At 43.8% G+C, this 23679-nt stretch overlaps 1 protein-coding gene across 1 annotated transcript; it reads right to left on the minus strand.

Moving 5' to 3' along the window:
• Positions 1–4114: 4114 nt before the first annotated feature.
• On the minus strand, positions 4115–19555 carry HAO2 (hydroxyacid oxidase 2). The gene is made up of 7 exons (XM_003409620.3): positions 19425–19555; positions 17194–17345; positions 14454–14737; positions 12827–13036; positions 7991–8149; positions 7575–7644; positions 4115–4170 (listed from the first exon to the last, which is right to left on the minus strand). Exons 1-7 carry the CDS (start codon positions 19553–19555, stop codon positions 4115–4117), a joined length of 1062 nt encoding a protein of 353 aa, XP_003409668.1.
• Positions 19556–23679: the final 4124 nt, after the last annotated feature.

The following is a 23679-nucleotide window of genomic DNA, read 5'->3' on the forward strand; positions in this document are numbered from 1 at the left end:
GGTGTGTCTGCTCTCTGCTGCCTCTGCTCTCTGCTGCCTCTCTGCAGCGCAGGGATACGGCAATGACCTGGGAAGTCGGCTGGAGCTGCTCATTCCCTTTGAGTGTCCACTGGTGTTTAAGAGTCCAGGCAGGCCCGGGCATTCCCCAGCCCACTCAGTGCTGGAGAAGAAACATACTTGCCGTCTGGAATAGCTGAGCCGGTGTCTGTGTGGGTCCCAGCTGCACAATGATAACTCAGCTCTGAGAAGTGTATGTGTGTGTGTGAGTGTGCGCGCACATGTCTGTGTGCACATGATCAGTGGCTGTGCTCACACACGTATGATGCTCCCCCAATATGCGGTAAACTTTCTGTGTCTGCTTGTCGGGATTAGGGAATCCTAACATAATGAAGGAAAGAAGGGGGAAAAAAAAATAGAAAGGTGGTTTTGCAGTACGTCTTAGAATGATTTGGCAACTAATGCTTTTAAGAGCATGTATATATCCTGCCTTCATCAAACTTGCAACAACTAATTTTAGAATCCACTTTTTTTTATGATTGTGTAACTCCATAATTCTTTTGATATTTATTAGTTGGTCTTTAACTGTAAAGAAGAGCTTTCCATTCTCATTCATTCATATCAGTACAGACTCATGGCTCTTAGTTTATTCAATAGATTATAATTCATTATTATCACTGGTGTAATTACAACACCTGAGAAAGTAGTGGATATTTTGTAGAATCGTGATCTTTGAAAAGAGGCTCAGGAGGCTATTAGATGTCATTGTTGATGGGCTGATAAAAGGAAAATGAAAATTGGCCACTGTCATGGATTGAATTGTGTCCCCCCAAATATGTGTCAACTTGGCTAGGTCATCAGTCCCAGCACTGTGTGATTTTCCACCATTTTGTCATCCAATGTGATTCTCCCATGTATTGTAAATCCTACCTCTATGATGTTAATGTGGTGGGACTAGTGGAAGTTATATTAATGAGGCAGGACTTAATCTACAGGACTAGGTTGTGTTTTAAATCAATCTCTTTCAAGAAAAGAGAGAAGCAAGCCAAGAGACACAGGGACCTCCTACCACCAAGAAACAAGAGCCAGGAGAATAGTGTGTCCTTTGGGCCCAGGGTCCTTGTGCTAAGAAGCTCCTAGACCAAGGGAAGATTGATGACAAGGACCTTCCCCCAGAGCCAATACAGAGAGAAAGCCTTCCCCTGGAGCTGGCACCCTGAATTCAGACTTCTGAACTGTGAGAGAATAAATTTCTCTTTGTTAAAGGCATTCATTTATGGTATTTCTGTTGTAGCAGCACTAGATGGCTAAGACAACCATGATCTTTGCATCAGACCCAAACTTTTTATTTAGGCCCCTCATTGGCTACTGCATTAGGGAGCCAATAGTCAGCTTGAGGCCAGGAAGTTTCTAATTTGTCACTATCAGTGGTGGCATATATCCAAACATTTGGGTAAAGCAAATGGCTAAAGCGGTAGGAATTATTACCAGGAGGGCTGCTGCTGGATTACTTACTCTTTCAGTGTTTTCCATGCTATCTGACCAGGCCCTTTTTACTTGGGATAAGCTGGGCAAAAATGGAACTATACTGTGATATGGGTCCAGCCCAGGAGACTTCTACATCTATTGGCTCAGGTAGTGACCCTTTTGGGTGGGTTCTGTCCTTCTGTGAATTCTTTAGTCCTCCAGAGGTGATGACGTAGTTTAATTCTGCTTTGCCTTTTTGATGAATTCATTTATCAGCTATTCAAAGCCTTCTATGCTTCAGACGATGGTTTTAGGCTCTGGGAATATAGTGGTGAGAAAGATTGATTAAGGTCCCTGTGCAGATGCAGTTGGACAATGAACATGTATACAAAGAATAAGTTAATTGCAGATTGAAGTAAGTCTAGGAGGAAAAAAAACACAGGGTGATGTGTTGAGACAGCTAAAGTAGAGCCTATTCTAGATAAGGTGGTCAGGGAAACGTCACCTCATTTAAAGGAAAAAGTGACATTTAAGCTGAGCTCTAAATGTTAAGAAAGAGCCAAACTTGGGAAGAGGATGGTGAGGGTATTTTAGTAGAGGGAACAGTAAGTATGAAGGTCCAGAGGCAAGAAAGAGGCTTGCTTATTTAGGTAATGGAAAGGAGGACAATATGGCTGGGGTATAGTGGGAAAAAGGGAGAGTGATAGGAAATGGGTTGGAAGGATCAGCGAGAACCAGATCACGCAGCGCTGTGTAGAACTGGTGATCAGTTTAGAGTTTGTACTAAAACCAATGGGAAACCATAGAAAAGTCTTAAACAAGTAGGACGTAAGATTTGATCTTTTAAAAAGCTCTTTCTGGCATGAAGAATGCAACGTAACAAGAGGCAAGAGGGAACACAGGGAAACCAGTTCTGAGACTGTTTACTTATGACATTGATTTTCACCCAACAATTTCAACATGTACAATTAATTGGCATTAATTATGTTCTTCAGGTTGTACAACCTCAAGTGTAACCATTCTCACTGTTCTTTCTGAGATTATTCCAGCACTGTTAACATAAACCCAATGCCCCCTAAGCCAAAATTCCTCCTTTTCCCCTCCTCCTGCCCCTGGAAACCACAAATAATTTTTGGTTTCTACTCTGGTGGTGCAGTGGTTAAGAACTCAGCTGCTAGTTGACAGGTCGGTGGTTCAAACCCACCAGCCACTTCGCAGGAGAAAAGTGTGGCAGTCTGCTTCTGTAATTACAGCCTTGGAAATCCTATTGGGCAGTTCTACTCTGTCATATAGGGTTGCTATAAGTTGGAATCAACTCGATGGCAATGGGTTTGTATATATTTGCTTATTTTATATAGTGAGATCATGTAGTATCTGCCTTTATTTCACTCAGCATGTTTTCAAGGTTCATCCATGTAGTAAAATGGTTCAGGACTCTTTTCACTTTATGGCTGAGTATTCCATTTTGTGCGTATACTACATTTTGTTTACCCATTCATTTGTTAATAGATATTTCAGTTGTTTCCACATTTTGGCTGTTGTGAACCTGACTTTCTTGATGTCTTCAACTATCAACTCTTATTCAGCTGGTTGCCCCTGCCCTACAAATTGATTCTTGCTGACAACTGGTTTAGGGAGGGTATCTTTGGCAGGGCATCTGTGCACTTTTCCATTCATTCCTCTTTTCATCCGTTTATCCATCTACGCATCCGTCCATCTGTCCACCCATCCATCCACTTATCCATCCATCCGTTCCCACAAAATTCATTGAGATGCTACTATATGCCATTATATGCCAACAGTGCCAAACATAGGTTTTTCTTTTCTTTCTTTCTTTCTTTTTTTTTAACCTGAATCCATTCACAGTCTATTTGTGGAGTGAGACATGCAAATAAGTAAATATACCAGACCAGATTCCAACTCATAGTGACCCTATAGGACAGAGTAGAACTGCCTCATAGGGTTTCCAAGGAGCGGCTGGTAGGTTCCAACTGCTGATCTTTTGGTTAGGAGCTTAACCACTGTGCCACCAGGGCCATGAGTAAATATAGCACATCATAATAAGGATTATAATAGTGGAATGTGCAAAGTGCAATAGGAAGCACAGAGCAAGTAGCCAAGGTAGGTGAGGTGACATTTGAACAGGGTCTTGAAAGATAAATAGGAATTTGTCAAGCAGTCACAATAACAGCTACTATTGCTTGAAATCTACTCCATACTAACAATTGATCTCTGCACTTCACATACATCATCTCGATCTCTTCCTCAGCCTAGCAAGCTAGGTAGTATAATTCCCATTTTACAGTCAAAGGCACAGAAACACAGAGACATTGAAAAATGTACTCAAGTCACACAGCTTGTCAACAGCAGTCCTGACTGTCAAACACATGTCCGGATGGCTTCAAAGCCCATGCCCTCAACTCTATTATTTCCTGTGAGGAGGATTTCCAGCCAGAGAACAACATATCAAAGCTAGTGAGTCCCAGAAGGGCAGGCACATTTGAGGAAGATGGGGGGCTGGAGCAGTGAGGGCGAAGAGGAGGAGCTGTTGGGTAGGTTGGGGCCCCTTGAGGGTGGCATTGAACACCGTATTTGATTTTGTCTTCTTCCTGTGGGCAACCTCCGCAGTCTGGTCATTAGCTTTCTTTCTTTACAACCTGGGGAACTGGACCAGGTCCTGATTGATCTCGGCAACTGACCGGCAGCCTAAAGAACAAAGCAGTAAAGAAAGTTCATTTCTCTAAATACCAGTAATCCACTGCATCAAGATTTGGGGTGATCCAACAAGAACAAGCCTGACTCAAACTCTGTGCTCCCCCTGATAGATTAATTGCACAGAATGAGTCAGGTAATCCTGATTGCACTGAGAATTCTTTCACAAGCCTGTGCCATGTCCAGGAAAACCAGTGGTCAGTTGCTCAAAGTGTCCTATATTTTGTCAATGGGAGCCCCTTCAGGGTGGATCTTAGGACCTTTCGACATGCTCCCAACATTTTTCAAGCACTTTCTTACTTTCTGGGACAAGAAGTTATTCATGGACCATCTTGTGCTTTCCCTGTTCTAGCCCTGGAGTCAGCCATTTACCCGAGGACTGTTGTTTGCTTTTAGTGGAGAGTGGGTGCAGATGCTTATTGACACTGGTGTGTCGTTGCTTTTAATCCAGGCACACTCAGAGGACAATGCTAAGGGGCACCACACACACACATATAGTGGGGATTCAAAGCATGCCAACCTACTCAACGGGCACAGAGGATGACAGCTGACAATCTTTGGTTACATCTTTAATAAAAGTGATATTTAGACTACGTAAAAATATCTCAATAGTACATTCAAAAAGGAGCCCTGCTGCTAACCGAAAGGTCGGAGTTTCAAATCCACCAGCCATTCTGCAGAAGAAAAGACCTGGTGATCTGCTTTCATAAAGAGTTCAGCTTTGGAAACCCTATGGGGCAGTTCTACTCTGTCTTATAGGGTCGCCAAGAGTCGGAGTCGATTTGACGGCACACAACAACAATAGTTGCATCAAAGTATTATGCTTCCAATTTGGGATAATTTGAAGTACTCTTCACATATAAGGAAATCCTGGTGGTGTAGTGGTTAAGTGGTATGGCTGCTAACCAAAAGGTTGGCAGTTCAAATCTACCAGGCGCTCCTTGACAACTCTACGGGGCAGTTCTACTGTATCCTAGAGGGTCACTACGAGTTGGAATTGACTTGACACCACAGGTTTGTTTGTTTAGTTTTGGTTTCTTCACATATAAACACCAAGTTATGTTTGTGTACTTATCCTACTTGTTGGAGCCCTGGTGGTGCAGGGGCAAAGTGGTTAAAAGCTCAGCTGTTAACCAAAAGGTCAGCAGTTTGAATCCATCACCTGCTCCTTGGAAACACTGTGGGGCAGTTCTACTCTGTCCTGCAGGGTTGCTATGAATCGAAATCACTCAGTGGGACAGTATTTGGAATGCAAGATGTTAATAATAGGAGAAACTTTTTACCTGGGGATATGGGAACTCTCTGTACTTTCTGCACAATTTTTCTGTAAACCTAAAACTGCTTTGAGAAATAAAGTATTAATTTTTTTAAAGGCTTAAAAATATTTTTTAAACAATCAGGGATAAAATTGTCCATAACCCTGTGTTTTTCTTTCTTTTACCCTGTCCCTTTTTAAAATGGGTGCTTTCCACTATCTCAGAAAAAGATTTATTTAGCTGTCATTTGCACCTCAGTGGTTGGTAAGTGTAAGCTGTTGGTGGAATAAAAAAGCTTTGTTTTTATGAACTCCCTCCACAGGCATCTGTTAAAAGAAGGTCAGACATCATTTCAGGATGGGAGAAAATATATGGGGGAGCACGAGAAGGCTTCTTAGCCTCCTGGAACCCACAAAAGCCCATAGGTCTTCTTATCCCTCCCCCAACTGACTGGGAGAAAATACACCAATGTGGTATCTGTTCACACTTGTGTCATCCTTTCCTCCGTAAGAGGGACTCAATGACCCAATGACCTCGGGTCATTTGTTGTTTTATCTTCATAGGCTTTGGCTAGTAAGGAGACCTGGTGGTGCAACGGTTAAGTGCTCAGCAGCTAACCGAAAAGTTTCTGGTGCCTGGTATGAACCCACCAGTGGCTCTGAAGGAGAAAGACCTGGTGATCTGCTCCCATAAAGATTACAGCCAAGGAAGCCCTGTGGGCACAGTTCTACTCTGTCACATGGGGTCACTATGAGTAAGAATTGACAACATCCAACAACCGTTGTTGGTCTTGAACTTGAACGCCATGATCCATTCCCACTGCTTCTGTTCATCTTCTCGGTAGAAATGAGTCTGGCGCTGGCATTAACGCTGGCCTAAGTGTTCTAGCTTGTACTGCTCAAGAGCAAAAGTTTGAGTCTGCTGCTTCAATGGATAATGTGCAACTTGGCCACTGAGTATGAGATACTTTTCTAAACATCAGATCAAAACCAGGCTTGAGAAGACCTGAACATGTTGTACTGTGCCTGCCATAGGGCAGATACTCAGTAACATTTGTGAAACTAAGTTGATGGAATGGAAGTGATCTTGATTCCAAGAATTGAGGAGGAAATGGAGGTCTTATTGGGAGTTCACCTTGCCTGCCCCCTCACACTGCACTGAATTACCATTGCAATCACCAGCAGAGTTTCTCGAAGACAGAGCTATTGGCTATTTGACATTTGGGGTGGGAGAATTCTTCACTAGGAGACTGTTCCAAGCATTTTATAACATTTAGCATCGCTGGCTTCTGGGTACTAAGTACCTTTAGTACCTGCCCCATAGCCATGTGACAATTATAAATCATAACAAAACAAAACCAAAACCCAAATGCTCTTGGACAGGGAGGTACTATCACTGGTTAAGATCCACTATTTTACGGGATCCCTGGGATCCCAGCCTTTGCTAAAAACTTAGAAGATTTCATGAATACTACTTTACAATTTCATTTTGGGGCTGAAATCCACATGCTTGTAACTTTGAGACATTAGTGTTTGTCCTGCTGTCTGGGTTACACAGGACAATACTCCATCGGCCATGGTGTGCCTTCCTTTTCTCCAATTTCTATCTTCCCAGTTCTCCTCCCTTCCTCTTTCACACAATTTTTGACTCTTCACAGTGTATGCATATTTCTTAAGACACCCAGAACCACAGCCACCATGCCTGGTGTGATCTGAGTGAGGCAGAGTAACACGAGACTCTTTCCTCCTGTAATCTGAAATCACAGTTGCTTTCACAGCAGGTGTATCACATTTTAAGCGTGCATAATCCTTTTCTGGGGTATTTCTTCCATGTTCTCTTTTCTGGACAGCTACAGTAGGCTGTTAACTGAAAGGTTGCCAGCTCGGACCCACCCAGTGACACAGCGGAAGAAAGGCCTGGTGATCTGGTTTTGTAAAAAGATTACAGTCAAGAAAACCCGACAGCTCAGTTCTACCCTGTAAGACGTGGGGTCACCATGATTCAGAATTGACTTGACAGCAATGGTTTGGTTTGTTTTTTGGAACCAGGCCGAGAAGGGGTTAACTAGAGCTTAGGGACAACCACTCCAGTTGTTCAGACCTCCCACTTTAAGCTCCAAATCAAGGGGGGTACACAACTTACCTGTAAGCGTCATGGAGGTGCGCAACTCCTTCTTCAAGATGTTCAAAACTTCCTGAACACCATGTTCACCCTGCTCCAGAGACAGAGAGAGGGACAGACAGAGGAAGAGTCATGAAGGAACATTGTGACCATCTGCCAAATCTGAATTCTGGATGTAACCCAAGCTTTGGTGGGGAACATCTGTGGAAAGTTAGAACTCTGTTGTGAACAAAGGAGAGCAAAGAGAAAAATACATGGGGTAGGAACTACTGAAAGTCTGAAGGGGCAACCGGAAGATGCGAGTGAGGTGTAACTAGCATCCAGGAATCTGGGGCACCTGGAAAAACTGCTAAGTTTGAAGATGAATCCACAGGAAAACATGGACATGAATGAGAAGGTCTGTATTCTCCAGCTGACTTTAGCTTTGCCATTCTTACCTTGCAGGCAAGACCCCACAGGATGGGTCTGCCAACAAAAACGCACTTTGCTCCAAGTGCTAGGGCCTTCAGTACATCGTTGCCAGTTCGAATGCCACCGTCCAGGTACACTTCAAGCTTCCCTTGCACGGCAGTCACAACCTCTGTTAAGGCATCAATCTGAAAAAGAAATGCACTCGTGGCTCTGGGATTCCCACGTGACTCTGAGAGGCTCGAGGAATGGAAGTGCCCTCACAACATGGTGTAGGAGCAGGAAGCCCAGGCTGGGGCCGCGCCCTTCACAAGTCCTTCCCCTCTTTGGTGTCCACCTAAAGTAACTGCGGCTCCCTTCTGAAGGCCCAGGGGGTTTCTGCAGGCCCTCCCTCCTGCAATTTCCTGCTTTCACTGGAGTCCAGCTTCTCTCGGACTCACTTCTTTGTCTAGAGGTTGGGAGGATGGCGTGGTTCTTCTTTATATTCTGAAGGGGACATTTTCTACTTATCATATTCACTTTAACATTCACCTTTTCCAGTAAATTTTGACTTTTAATTTTCTTCCACTCTGTTTCTAGAGGGGCACAGCTAGAAATGTTCTCTATTGCCCAGGCACTGCCTCTTTTGGCAAAACAAGTATAGTCCACCGTGGTTTCTGCCAATCCTTCCTGGCTGCCGCCTGTCTTGTGTAACTGGGCTGCACATTTTTTTGTGTGTGTGTGTCTTTAAATTGCACATTTTTTTTAGGAATTGAATTTCACCAAGTTGTCCCTGACTCCCTCCTGGCTTATCAGAGAAATGGGATAGAATGTAGCAACAAGATCTTAAAAGGAAGGTTCAAGTTTTTTGAAGGCAAAACCAAACAAGCTTATCACTTTGGCCTGGTTTCTCTTATCTTGTGCCTCTTCTCTGATCTCTTCAATTCCAGACACTGGAGCGCTTAATCACTGCACCACCAGGGCTCCTTCTGCTGCTGAAGGAACCCAGATGCTGCCTGAATGAGATTTTTGGCTGAGGCCGAACAGGATAAGGAATCGGGGAGAAAAGAACTTTATACTTTAATTTACGAGTGGAGAAGGAGTTGAGTGTTTTTGACTTACTTGGAATAATTGGAAGGAATTCGTATCTAAATAAGAGGTAGTTTTATATTTCCCGGAAACCCTGGTGGCGTAGTGGTTAAATGCTACAGCTGCTAACCAAGAGGTCTGCAGTTCGAATCCGCCAGGCACTCCCTGGAAACTCTATGGGGCAGTTCTACTCTGTCCTATAGGGTCGCTAGGAGTCGAAATCGACTCGACGGCAGTGGGTTTGGTTGGTTTTGGTTTTATTCTCCCAGCATGGTATTACTTAAGCTATTTCTATGATGTTGTGAAAAAGAAATAAATGTATTTGTACAGGCTCTTCTAGTGAGCCGTATTGGACAATAGAGCTGACATTAATCTGAAATGAGAAGTAGAAGAGGGAGTGAATTTTCAGCCTAGGGTCTAATGTGGCTTTAGAGTTAATTTTTGATAGGTCAGAACAGGAAATTCATTAGCTCCTTCTAGGAACTGCAGCTAACTTATCCTCCCCCCTGGTTCCAGGAGGAAGTCCAAGGAGAGTGTTAGATATGGAGCCTCACAGAGCTGGGAACTTTATTCAAAAAGTCACTCCCATCACAGGGCTGGAATAAAAATAAAAAATTAGGGCTGGAATAGGGTGAGGCAAATGAGGCACTTGCCTTGGGCACAAAAGTTTTTTTTAATTATTCTTCAGGTGAAGGTTTACACAGCAAATTATTTTCTCATTAAATAATTAATACACACATTGTTTTGTGACATTGGTTGCCAACCCCGTGACATCAACACTCTCCCTTCTCAACCTTGGGTTCCCTATTACCAGCTTTCCTGTCCCCTCCTGCCTTCTTGTCCTTGTCCCTGGGCTGGTGTGCTCCTGTAGTCTCATTTTGTTTTATGGGCCTGTGTAATCTTTGGCTGAAGGGTGAAGCTCAGGAGTGACTTTATTACTGAGTTAAAAGGGTATCCAGGGGCCAAACTCTGGGGGTTTCTCTATTCTCTGTCAGATCAGTAGGTCTGGTCTTTTTTATGTGTGTATGTGTGAGTCACGGTTTTGTTCTACATTTTGCTCCGGCTCTGTCTGGGTGCCTGTATTGTGATTTCTGTCAGAGCTGTCAGTAGTGGTAGCCGGGCACCGTCTATTTGTGCTGAACTCAGTCTGTTAGAAGCTGTGGTAGTTGTGGTCCATTAGTCCTAATCTTTCCCTCGTACCTTTGGTTTTCTTCATTCTCCGTTGCTCCAGATGGGGTTGGGTACAAAATTTAAAGGAGTACCAAAAAACTCTGTAATCAAGGCAAATATTTTAATGCAATATTAAAAAAAAAAAAAATCAAATTGGGAAAATTTGGCCTGTGAGCTGGTACCCTGTTTTTACAAATAAAGTTTTATTGGAAACAGGGCCAAGATTAAGGTGACGTGAGGCAGGGTTATGTAAGTACAGGGTTGGAGCCCATCTTTATTTCAAATGCAAATATTTTGTTCAACATGGATATTTTGCATAAACTTTGCTTTTTAAAATAGTGCATTAAAAATTACTGATCCTGATTACTGAGGTTTTTGGCATCTCCTTAAGTCTTGTTTTTAAGTCTTGAGCCTGAGGCAGAGTGCCTCACTGCCTCACACTAGGCCTCTCCCAGTCCCTGGATGACCTTGGGTTGGGTTGTTTGCTCAGATAACTTGAGAGAACAGCATGTTGATCAGCCGTAATGGAGTAAGAGAAAGTCCTCTCTCTCTGGCCCCTTCTTTAGAGTGTATGAAAGAGACGTTCTGCTAACACTCATTCTCTGTTGAGGAAGTGAGGGGGAGAATTTGTCTGCTTCTTTTTCACTCATTCCTCAGTGCTCTCCAAGGGAACGTGACTGGCTAAATTGATTAACGACAGCCTGACACTACTTGTATAATGTTTTTATTTGTTCTATTTCAAAAGCCAATATTTTACCCTATTTGCTGCGTGTGTGGGTAGGCTCTTCTTTGCTTTCTGTTCCCTTCTAGAAGCACAGTGGGGATGGCCCAGGGCCTGCCATGCTCTTTTGTCCTCTCTGTTCTGCCTGTTACTGGGTGTGCGAGAGGCGGGCTTGTGGGTGTCCTTGCAGGGGCTGGTGGGAAAGCTCAGTGTGTGCTCTGCAGATCCACTTTCTCTTAAGGTCATAAGGTCAAGAGTTGGGACGGGGAGGTGAGAAGGCCACCCATGCCCTCCAATCCAGCCCTTATCAGAGAGACACAAGAAGGCACGCCCATTGCTCTCCAGGCAAGCTTGTGATTCCTATCTATGCCTGTTTTCTATCAGTCAGAGCTTGGTGGAGAGGAGGAGGTGAGTGATTGCACCTCAAACCTCCAAGCATCACAAGCCTTGGAGTGTATAAACCATCAGACATAGCATTTATACCTCCTGGAATTTGTCAAAATGAAACACTTAAGACTATGCAAATGATTTAGCTTTAAGAATAGTCACTGATGCATTGTTTAAAATAGTAGAAGATTGGAATCAATATCAAACCCAAACCAAACGCATTGCTGTTGAGTCAATTCTGACTCACAGCAACCCGATAGGACAGAGTAGATCTGCCCTATAGGGTTTCCAAGGTTATCAGTCTTTACGGAAGTAGACTGCTACATCTTTCTCCTGTGGAGTGGCTGGTGGGTTAGAACTGCCGACCTTCAGGTTAGCAGACGAACTCTTAACCACTGTATCACCAGGGCTTCTTGGAATCAACACAGGTGTTCAGTGATAGAAGATAGGTTAAATAAATTGACAGTTCACGCTCTGCAACCATTAAAAGTAACAGAAGCATATTGATTGAAATGCAAAGATGTTCTGAATATATTGCTGAATGAAAAGAAGAAAATTACAAAATATTCTGTATAGTTTTTTAAGCACAAAATGGCGTATTTGCTTTTAAAAGTTGATAGCAACAATTACCAAAATATTAACATTAATGATAGTAATGAATTTAAAGGTGAATTTTATCTTTTTTTTTTTTAATAGAATTATGTTTATTTTATAACTTATTTGTGGTGAACATGTTTTTTTTACATAATAAAAAATTTCATAAAAGTTCAGGGGAAAAGCCCCCACTTTTCTCTCTTAAAATGAGTCAAGGAGCCATAGAAAAACTTGTTGAAAAATATAATCTATATATCTCCATGAAAATAAGTCAGTAACTAATTCCCACTTAAAGATTGTTTCCCTGCCTCCTTCCTCCTCATTTTCTACTCTCAAACTCCATCTATAATGAACATAGATTCATAGGCTGTTGTAGATTTTAGCAAAGGACTCATTAGGGCATGTTTTAGTTGTATTGTGAAAGGCCAGTATTTATTAGCCTGAGGAAAGCACTGCTTCTTCCTAGAATGTGCTGTAAGAGAAAATATGAGAGTACAATCCATGCAGACAAGCAAGCTTCAAGCTGAGCACTTTTCCCAGAAGGCAGGACAACTCGGGGCTCTGAAACATTTCTTTTTATCAAATCTCACCTTAACTACTTATTAACTGTGGTTATTCAACTCGAGCAAGTTACCTAACATCTCTAAGCTCCAGTAACCCCATCTCTCAAACACGGATAAAAATACCCATCTTGCAGAATTGTCGTGAGAATTAGAGATGATAATAGTAAAGATTGTAAAAATAACCTGACCCATGCTAGGCTATTTTTTAAGATTTAAAAGCCCTTAAAATGCACAGCTATATACTAACACATATGGCAAGGAAGAGGCGAATGTGTACCAAATTGCACAAAGTACCTTGCTTGTGGATACACACACACACCCCCACACACTCTGTCTCACTCCTTGTAAGTCATCCTACGTACTGACGCAGCCACTTCGTCAAGCTGCCTCCCACCATGGTTGGAGACAATGATGCCGCGAACATTGTGCTTCACAGCTAGCTCTGCATCCTCTTTGGTCAAGATCCCTTTAAGGATGATGGGCAATTGTGTTATGCTCTGAAACCAGGAAAGATCATTCCAGCAGATGGACGGGTCAATAGCAGTCATCTGGAGATGAGGTATTGAATCTCTCTGTGGAAAATAGAAAGGGAGCCTGAGTCCTGAACTCCTTCAAAACTGCTTGACTCATTCCAAAGATGAGACACATTTGAAGAGCTGCCATGTATAAGCTTGAAAAGAGGAACAATAAAATCCCACAATACCTCTAGCTCCTTTTCCTAACAAAATATACATAAAGGAATTTCTACTTAAATCCTTTATCCATTAACCATTAGTCGTATCCTTGCTCAATAATTATTCTAGGTCCTGATGACACGAAGATGAATAAGACACAGTCCTTACTTTAAAAGACCTCAGAGTATAGTAGGTGAGACGGATAAGAAAAACGTGTGTAATTTGATGTCTTATGGTTAAAATAGGCATAGCATAATAAGAATTAAGGAATACTTCAATAATCCTAAATCAGATAAAAAAAAAAAAAACCTAAATCAGATATTACCCAACAATTACCCTTGGTACCCTAAGTACATAAACCCCAATGTACTTCTAGAATCAGAGATAAGGATTCCAGAGACCTTAAGGCCAGTTTGCAGTTAATGGGTAGAACTGTTGAGCCACTTGGCTGGGTATTGCAGCTGCCTATTGGCTGAAAACGCTTATATCACTCTTTCTGCTGTAGTCAGTGGAATTCAACGTTACTGTGGCTTTCTCTCTCCTCAGGACCCCTGGTGGCGCAGTGGTTAAAGCACTTGGCTGCTAACCAAAAAGTCGGTGGTTCAGACACACTGGCCGATCTGCAGGAGAAAGATGTGGCAGTCGGCTTCTGTAAAGATTTACAGTCTTAGAAACCCTTTGGGGGACAGTTCTACTCTGTCCAATGAGTTGCTGTCAGTTGGAAGCAACTCGACTTGGGTTTGGTTTAGTTTGGTTTCTCTCTCCTGGGCACTCTATCCCATTCATTGTAGGACTTAGTGAGGAAAGTGCTGTTTGGCATCTAGTTCAGAGATTGCAAACAGGTGTGATGGGGTACTGTGGCGCTTTCTGAATGAGTTCTAAATATGCAGAGATACTGACTCCTCAGCTCTCGGGGTGGGGCCTGGGCTGTGTGCATCCTCTCCAGATATTCCATTTGGCTAAGTGTGCCATCCAAAATGATCATTTTCTGAGTGTGCCATGAAGTAGTTTACTCTCCTATTCCCTGCAAAGATCCTTCCTATGTATTTCTGATTTCTTGGTCTCCAGTCTTGGACAGAACACTTCTGGGGCCAATTTGGGCAGCTCTGGGGGTGAGAATATTTCATCTTATATTTTGTTTGTCTGGAAGCTCTGAGGAGCAGGGATCACATGTGTTTTTTGAACTGCTCTATCCCCAGTGTCTAGCACAGAGCAGTTACTCAATAAATGCCTGTGGAAGGGAAGAAAGGAAGAGAGAGGGAAGGGAATTTGCCTCCTTTTAATGCCTATCCATTGAATCTGGTAACTTTCCTACCTCTTTAGGGGATCGAAGATCCTTTAGTAGTAGGTTCATCTTCAAGTTCAATTTGTTTCGAATGTCATGTCGCCTGTTGCCAACTGTGGGTACATCCACAGTGATCACCAAAGCTTTGAAACCCAGGGATTCTGCCCTCTGAATCAGCTGTTTGTTTAGCTGCCGGTCTGGCTGCACATAGAGTTGGAACCATCGGAGGCCACTGGGGGCAGCAGTAACGATGTCTTCCAGGGTGCAGGAAGCATATGTACTAGTGATATAGCAGATGCCGGTGGCTTGGGCAGCTGCAAAGCAAAGGACACAACACAGGTTGGAAGGCAGGAGTGTTCTGGGACTGGGGTGGTGTCATGGATTGAATTGTGTCCCCCCAAATTATCTGTCGACTTGGCTAGGTCATGATTCCCTATTTTATCCTCTGATGTGATTTCCTGATGTGTTGTAAATCCCATCACTATCATGTAATAAGATGGATTAAACAAAAAACAAACAAAAACCAAGCCCAGTGCCATCAAGTCGATTCCAACTCATAGCGACCCTATAGGACAGAGTAGAACTGCCCCGTAGAGTTTCCAAGGAGCACCTGGAGGATTTGAACTGCTGACCCTTTGGTTAGCAGCCGTAGCATTTAACCACTACGCCACCAGGGTTTCCAAGATGGATTAGTAGCAGTTATATTGATGAGGTCTGTAAGATTAGATAGTGTCTTAAGCTAGTCTCTTTTGAGATATAAAAGAGAGACGTGAACAGAAAGACATGGGGACCTCACACCACCAAGAAAGCTGTGCTGGGAGCAGAGCGCGTCCTTTGGACCTGAGATGCTCCCAGACCAAGGGAAGACTGATGACAAGGACCTTCCTCCAGAGCCGAAAGAGAAAGCCTTTCTTAGAGCCAGCGCCCTAAATTTGGACTTCTACCCTACTGGACTGTAAGAGAATAAACTTTTCTTTGTTAAAGCCATCCACCTGTGGTATTTCTGTTATAGCAGCCCTAGATGACCAAGACAGATGGGAAGCCCTAGGATATCTGGGTCCTCCTGTGTATAACCTGCCTTAGGATACCCATACTCTAGAAGGAAATATTTCCAGCTAGAAATGTCATTTCATCCCCAGAACCATGTTGGGCATGTTGTGGACTTAAGGCAGGAAGTGGGCTTCTTGTGATCTCCTTAATGAAGCGGAAGGGATTTAGGGGGCAGAGCTTTGAGCTTTGTAGTGGAAGAAACATGATATCTGAAGTTAGAGGAATGCTAGTTTTACTATTTTTTAGCTGTGTGGCCTTGAGTCTTAGGCCTTATCTGTAAAGTGGGAGAAATAATAACTTTTTTTTTTTTATAGGGCTATTGGGGGATTATATAAGACACTAGATATGAGAACATTCTTTTACTTGAAAAATGATGTACTGTACAAAGTTAGTGATAATGAGGTTGATGATGATGGTGGTGATGATATCGACACTGATGCTGCTGCTGAATTACATATTTCTCATTTTCTGCTTTAATCCTTTTCAGTGAAATGCTCCAACAGGTTAATGTCACTACCATTCTACAACCCATGCACAGGGAATTTGGCCTAATCAAAAAATAATATTTTCAATTTCCAACATCAACAGGATATACTCCATTATTTTGCCACCCTAGTATATCCTCCCCCCACCCCCACCCAATGAAGATTTAGTAAACTGCTCATGTTTCAAACTAGCCAGACTTGGTTTCTAACCCCATCAAGATGGATGTCACTTTCAGCCCTAGAATCCTTGAATTCATTGCTTCCTGCGTCATAGACTCAAAAGAAAAGACCACAGAAAAGCCCTGGGAGCCTCACAAAAAAATAAGGGTGAGGATTACAAAGGAAGTACAGGAATATTTTCAACTTTTTCTCTTATTTTATTTATTTTTGGTGATGATAGAGGTGGAGAGAATGGGAAACTAGTAGGAACGAGACACTTCTGTCAAACAAGAAGACAGAAGACAGGGTCAATCGAGGAAAAGGGAAATGGAACATTTGGTAAGAGTAGCTACCAGCGCCTCGGGTCAGGACCTAACGCCGTGATTTTCTCCTCATCCTAAATTCAGAGAATTGCTGTTCAGCCCCAGCCTCGGTCTGCGAAGGGCTAAAGAGAGGCCTCCCTTTGGGGCCACACTGAGCATCCCTTTCCACAGACAGCACGAGTGGGAGGGGTCAGTGCCTCACTCCTGAGGGGTGGTGTGGTGGGATTTAACACCCTCCTATTTTTTTATTTTTTTATTTATCAGCAAGGAGCCCTGGTGGCACAGTGGCTAAGTGTCCAGCTGCTAACCACAAGGTCAGTGGTTAGAATCCACCAGCCACTCTGAGGGAAAAAGATGTGGCAGTCTCCTTCCATATTGATGAATCCTATGGCACAGTTGTTCTACTCTAGTTGTTCTATCCAGCCTTGAGAATCCTATGGCACAGTTGTTCTACTCTGTCCTGTAGGGTCACTATGAGTCAGAATTGACTTGATGATGATGGGCTTAGTTTTGGTTTTATTTATCAGCAGTATCTCTTCCGCTCTGACCACTCCTTATTATGGAAAATGGATGTTTTCTCAATCTTAGGGGAAATTTTATACAAACATAGCTTTAAGCATTCCCTTTCTTATCCTTCCCATTTTCAACCAGACTGCTGTCCCTAAGCCCCTTCTGTACAGAAATCTTGCTGTTGCCTGCCGCTACAATGTCTAGGCCTCTGGGAAGGGAGCCTCAAGCAGGGTTCGTCCATACCTCTGGCTGTGCTCATCTCTCCATCAGGCCAGGCGAGGCAGTGGAAACCCATGGGCGCAATGCAAATGGGGGCACTGATCTGCATCCCTTGGATTGTGGTCCTGGTGTCCACCTCTGACACATCTTTCAGAAACCGGGGGCGAAGGCGGATTCTGTGCTAGACAACAAAGAGGTTTTCTCTTGGTGAATTTAACTGTCAAGGACGGAGGTGCTGTTTGGGCCTGGGACACTTGATTTTTGTGCAGGCCTTAGCCAGAGGGGTCCCCAGAAACCCCTCATATAGCTAATAGCTGATTAAATCGCATAGATCCAGCTGGAAGCCCAACTCTCCAGGAAGCCTCCTCCAGCATCCTATTCCACATTAACCTGACTTCTCTGAACCCCTAGTGCACATATGGTCCCCCACCACCATGCCCTGCCTTGGTCTTATGGAGGTCTGTGTCCTTGAGCAGCGCTTCCCTGACAGGCTCTCAACACTTGTTGGAGTGGATTGATTCAACATAACAAGGTCTAGGAAGAAAAAGAATAGGCATAAAGTACTTCTGTTTTTTTTTTTTTTTTTTTCCCTCTCAGGCGAGAAATGAATGATTCTCAACAAAGTGAGAAAAGCCACTGAAAGAGGAAAAATTCCCAGATAATGATCATTTTTTTTTTTTTTGCTAAAAGTTAATTCATTTAAAGATCTGATTTAAAAACTGTGTTAGAAGAAGGTACGGGAACACACAAATGGCAAGTACAGTATATAAAACACACTTTTAAGACTAATGGGTATTTAGCCTCTGTGCCCCCAGATTTTTGTTTTTACATAAAATATTACTTATTTATACAAACTTAGAAAGATTTCCTGGGAATATGAATTATGCAAACTTTAGTAAGGTAGCCTCAGTTACTTCATCTGTGAAATGGGAGTAATAATACAAATTTCCTAATAGTTTTGCAAAGACAAAATGAGATAAAACATTTCAAGAGCCTAGTATGGTGCTGAAGGAGCCCTGGTGGCCCAGTGCTTAACAGAAAGATCGGTGGTTCCAACCCTCTAGCTGCTCTGCGGGAGAAAGATGTGGCAGTCTGCTTCCGTAAAGATTACAGCCTTGGAAATCCTATTGGGCAGTTCTATCCTGTCCTAAAGGTCGCTATGAGTCGAAATCGACTCTCCGGCAATGGGTTTGGGTTTGGGAGTATGGAGCTAATTAAGTATGAAAATACAGAATAAAGTGTTGATTTTGTATCCCATTTTTTCAATTTTCTCCTTACCTTTCTATCACAGGGGTCAGCAAACTTTTTCTTAAAGGGCCAACTAGTAAATATTTTAGGCTTTGTGGGACAGACAGTCTCCGTCAGGATTACTCAGCTCTGCCATTGTAGTGAAAAAGCAGCCATAGAAAATATGTCAGTGAATGAGCATGGCTGTGTTCCAATAAAACTTTATTTATGGACACTGAAATGTAAATTTTATATAATTTTTACTTGTCATAAACTTTTATTCTTGTTTCTTTTCCAATCATTAAAAAAAAAAAAAATTCTTAGTTTGTGAGCCATACATAAAGAGGCAGAAGGGGTCTGTGGGCTGTTGCTTGCCGAACCCTGCTCCTCTCCCTTGAATCAGCCTTATTTCATCCCAAAGACTCCTTGGGTCCCCATATTTCCTGAGTCCTCTCTCCTCCATACATTGTCTCTTCCAAGCTGTAAGCTGAGGAGCTCAGGAGATTGAGGTCTATCCAGCAGGCTTCTCCTCCCTACCCAGGTTACTGTGATCTCCAGGTCTCTCATCCAATCTCATCAAGTTGCAAAGTTTCTGGGATACTATGGTAGCTGTGCTAGTTCTACAGAAGCACTAAGATAAACCCCCTCTTCATCCATCCATCCCCCCATCCTTGTTGTCGTTGTTGGGTGCCATTGAGTCAATTCCAACTCATCGCCATCCTGTAGGACAGGGTAGAACAGCCACATAGGGCTTCCTAGGGTGAAACCTTTATGGGAGTAGGTCACCAGGTCTTTTCTTCTAGAGAGCTGCTGGTGGGTTTGAACCATTGAGCTTTCAGTTGTCAGCTGAGTGCTTTAACCATTGTCCAACCAGGGCTTCTTTTCCCCATCCTTCACCCCCCCACCAAACAATCCCCATTATTAGATCTTGAGTACACTGTGTTCTTTGGGGGCAGAAACCAGCACTGGTAGGAGCTCTCAATCAGTGCATCTTGGCTTAACAATAGAAGGGACACATAAGACCAAACCTTTTAAATGCTGCGATGTTGTCGTCCCGTGTGAAGCCATCATCAGCTGCTCCGTCAATAAAATCCCAAGTCGTCTTGGACAGATGCTCCCGTGCCCGTGCCTGAAAGTCTGCCAGACACACCAAGGGCATTTCTGTACCTTGAAAGGAAAAAAAAAAAAAAAAAAAAAGCCCAGCAAGTAGAGTTCAGAAGTGGAGGAGAGAGAAAGGAGAGCTACAGTATGCAGCTGTTTGGGTCCAACGTTCATCCCCCTGTATTCTTTATATTAAAGGAGTTTCTCCCCAAGGCGTGATCCCCTGAGCCAGAAAGCAGGAAGTCATGCTCCACTCCTGCATTCTCTCACCCCTCAGTCCCAAACCCTGATTATTAGGTCTTCTAAATATCGATGGCACTGGGTCTGGGTAAATATCCCTTGGAAACCCTGGTGGTGTGGTGGTTAAGAGCTGTGGCTGCTAACCAAAGGGCTGGCAGTTTCAATCACTCAGGCTCTCCTTGGAAACGGTATGGGACAGTTCTACTCTGTCCTATAGGGTCGCTATGAGTCGGAATCAACTCGATGGCTACGGGTTTTAAATATCCCTCACACCTGTCCTCTCCTCTCCACGCCTGCTGCCTCAGATCTAAGTGAGGCTCCATCACCTCTTGTAGGATTTTTGCAAAAAATTCTGATCCTTGTCCCCTAACCTCCAGATTCACTTTGCTTCTGGTTTCGCTCTGGCTGCTTGCGATCCTTCTAAAGTGCAAGCCTGATAGTGCCCCTTGTCTTTCAAAGTGCCTGCTTCATGGCATTTCCAACCCTCCAGGACCTGGCCCCACTTGTTCATAGTGGCCTTTCCCCACACTCTATTTAAGATGCTACTTTCGTTTCCTGAACCTGCCAAAGGACTGTTTCATGCCTCTGTGCCTTTTTTTGGAGGAAGTCCATCAGGGTGGAAAAACTGGGGTAAAACTGTTACAAATATCTGGGAGTTCCCAGGAACCACTGCATGTCTGAATTGCCTGGGGCTGTGGATGATGTAGGAGATGAAGCTGTCTTTTTGGGACTCTGCTAGGTCACTGAACATGTTGCTTAGTATCATTAGGAAGCGAAAAAATCATGCTGGGTGGTGAAAATGGTTAATGTACTCAGCAACTAACTGAAAGGTTGGAGGTTCAGATCTACCCAGAGCTGCATCAGAAGAAAGGCTTGGCAATCTATTTCGGAAAAATCAGTCACTGAAAACTGTGAGGAGCAAAGTTCTCCTCTGACACACATGGGATCACCATGAATTGGAATTGACTTGATGGCAACTGGTCTGGTCTGATCTGATCAGGAAAATATCACCACCTGCCACTTTAATAATTTTGCTAATTTTGAGACCAAGAAAATAACACATGTTGCCTTCATCCTGCCTCTCCCTATCCCCCTCAAACCTCAACCTGAACCTGTAAATGTGGAGCTTGGTGATGCTGATACAACCTCTCCTGAAAGAAAAAAGAGGGCAAGGTTTTGGAGCCACGAGGAAATTTCTCCAGTAGGAGCAAGGGCAGTGGAAATGGGAGCTGCAGGCATGCTCCAGGCACTGGCTGTAGCCAGTCACAGAAGCAGAGCTCCTGCAGGAAAGGATTTCAGAAGGAAAGGCTGAGAAACCAGATGCTCCTAGCGCTAGGCATATCCCCGGCAGTTGGCAGTGGGGTGAAAATTAGTCAAAGACTGTGAGTAGAAATTGTCTGGCTTTTAGGCCATTGACTGAGGCGTGGGGATAAGCAGGAGCCCCAGGAAATGGGGCTTCACACACAAATGTGATATGTCCCCTAGTAAACTAGGGGGCCAAGGACGCCAGATGAAATGTGAGTGCTGGGGATCTTGGTGGGGATGGGGCAGGACTGGTCTGAGGGCAGCTGGGGCCAATCCAGAACCTAGTCAAGCCCAGCAGAGGAGCAGCCCAAAATATCCACCTAGAGGCCTAGGCATCCTTGGGTGGAGCAAATGGTTAACCTGCTCAGCTACTAACTGAAAGACTGGAAGTTCAAGTCCACCCAGAGACACCTCGGAAGAAAGGCCTGGCCATCTACTGAAAAATCAGCCCTTGAAAACCCTATGGATCACAGTTATACTGTGGCACACATGGGGTTGCCATGAGTTGGAATCGGCTTGACAGTAACTGATCAAGGGCTAGGCAGAAAAAAATTAAGACTGACAAAAAACAGCCCCCAGAAGGAACCCCCCCCCAAAAATTAAAAAATGACTCATGGCAACCCCATGTGTGACAGAGTGGAACTCAGTAATGGAAAAAAAGCCTCACTCTGATGGCTCACTTCAAGGTGAATCAATGGCTTGGTGTCCTTCGAAATCATCTGGCCTGGTCCCCTGGGAACTTATGCCAAGTTTCCCAAAAGGATACTAGAGATAATACCAAGGCTACATTTTAATGGCCTTATTTGAGAGATTAAACTGTTCATGGTTGGCTGAAATGCTTTAATCACTGTATGTGGGGGTGACTTCCTCAGCCCCAAGGACAGTGGTTGTAAAGGGCGGAGCCATCCCCATGACAATGGTAGAATCAGTGTCTTAGTTATCTAGTGCTGCCATAACAGAAATACCACAAGTGGATGGCTTTAACAAAGAGAAATTTATTTCCTCACAGTCAAGTAGGCTAAAAGTCCAAATTCAGGGTGTCAGCTCCAGGGGAAGCCTTTCTCTCTCTGTTGGCTCTGGAGGAAGGTCCTTGTCTTCAATCTTCCCCTGGTCGAGGAGCTTCTCAAGCACAAGGACCCCGGGTCCAAAGGATGCACTCTGCTCCTGGTGCCGCTTCCTTGATGGTATGAGGTCCCCCACTCTCTGCTTGCTTCCCTTTCCTTTTATCTCCTTAGATAAAAAGTGGTACAGGCCACACCCCAGGGAAACAGGGAGGTGACCTCGGTAAGGGTGGTGTTACAATCCCACTTTAATCCTTTTAACATAAAGCTACAATCACAAAATGGAAGATGACCACAGAATACTAGGAATCATGGCCTAACCGATTTGATACACACATTTTTGGGGGGACTTAATTCAACCCATGACAATTGGCTGAGGAGAGGCTGCCCCAAGAGGAGGCCTTGGTGACAGAGGTCATGGTGAGAGCACGAGGGGACCCCAGTGCTGGGAGGCCAGCAGTGAGCCTGAGGATAGACAGCAATGTCATGACCAGGGAAGAAAAGAGTCCACAACAGTGGAAAATGCCCCCAAGACTGAGGCAGGTGAGCCCCGAGGAGGTGCCCCGAGACAATGAGGAAAGGGCAGGATGAAGGGTGTGGATTCATCAGCTCAGGTCTCAGAGTCAAAACCGTACCAGATTTGTTCCTAACATTTAGGTGTGTTATTGATCGAATAAAAAAAGAGAAACCATTGCCATCGAGTCGATTCTGACTCATAGCTACCCTATAGGACAGAGTAGAACTGCTCCATAGGGTTTCCAAGAAGTGCCTGGTGGATTTGAATTGCTGACCTTGTGGTTAGCAGCTGTAGCTCTTAACCACTATGCCACCGGGGTTTCCACTGATTGAATAAATAGTGTCCCCCAAAATATGTGTTAGAATCCTGACCCTTATACCTACCTGTGGATGTAATCCTGTTTGGAAATAGGGTTTTCTTTGTTATGTTAATGTGGCCATATCAGTGTAGGGTGTGTCCTAAACCTAATCACTTTTGTGTTATAAGGAGCAGCACAAAGAGACGAGGGAGCACAAATGGGGGAAGATAGATACTGTGTGAAGCTCACAAAGGAACCCAGAAATGCTGGGGCTACAGAACTGGGGACAAGGACCTTCTCCCTGAGCCAACAGAGCCTTCTTCTAGAGCCAATGCCCTGGATTTGGATTTCTGACCTCCTGAACTGTGAGAAAATAAACTTCTATTCTTGAAAGGCACCCACAGGTGATATTTCTGTTACAGTAATGCTAGGGAACCGAGACAGGGTGGTCAAGGAACTAAGGAACTACACGGGAGTCGGGGCACAAAGGGGCTCCATGTGGGTCTGACAGTCTAGTAGAATGTTGCAAGAATTAATTCCTGGTTTCTGGCCTCAGATCAGTTCTGACCTCATCTCCAAGCTGTCACATATTATGAGTCAAGGTCTCAGGACCCCTTCAAAGACGTAATAGTCATTTTTGTTTGTTTGTTTAGTTGTATATAATAATCACCTCTCGTCTTCAGGCCACACTCCTCAACCACTATCGTTAGCCTGGTAAATAAACTTCTCCTTTTAACCTGTGGGTGTGTTAAACAATAATA

The sequence above is a fragment of the Loxodonta africana genome, chromosome 3 (assembly GCF_030014295.1).
Source record: "Loxodonta africana isolate mLoxAfr1 chromosome 3, mLoxAfr1.hap2, whole genome shotgun sequence".
Taxonomy (NCBI): Eukaryota; Metazoa; Chordata; class Mammalia; order Proboscidea; family Elephantidae; genus Loxodonta; species Loxodonta africana.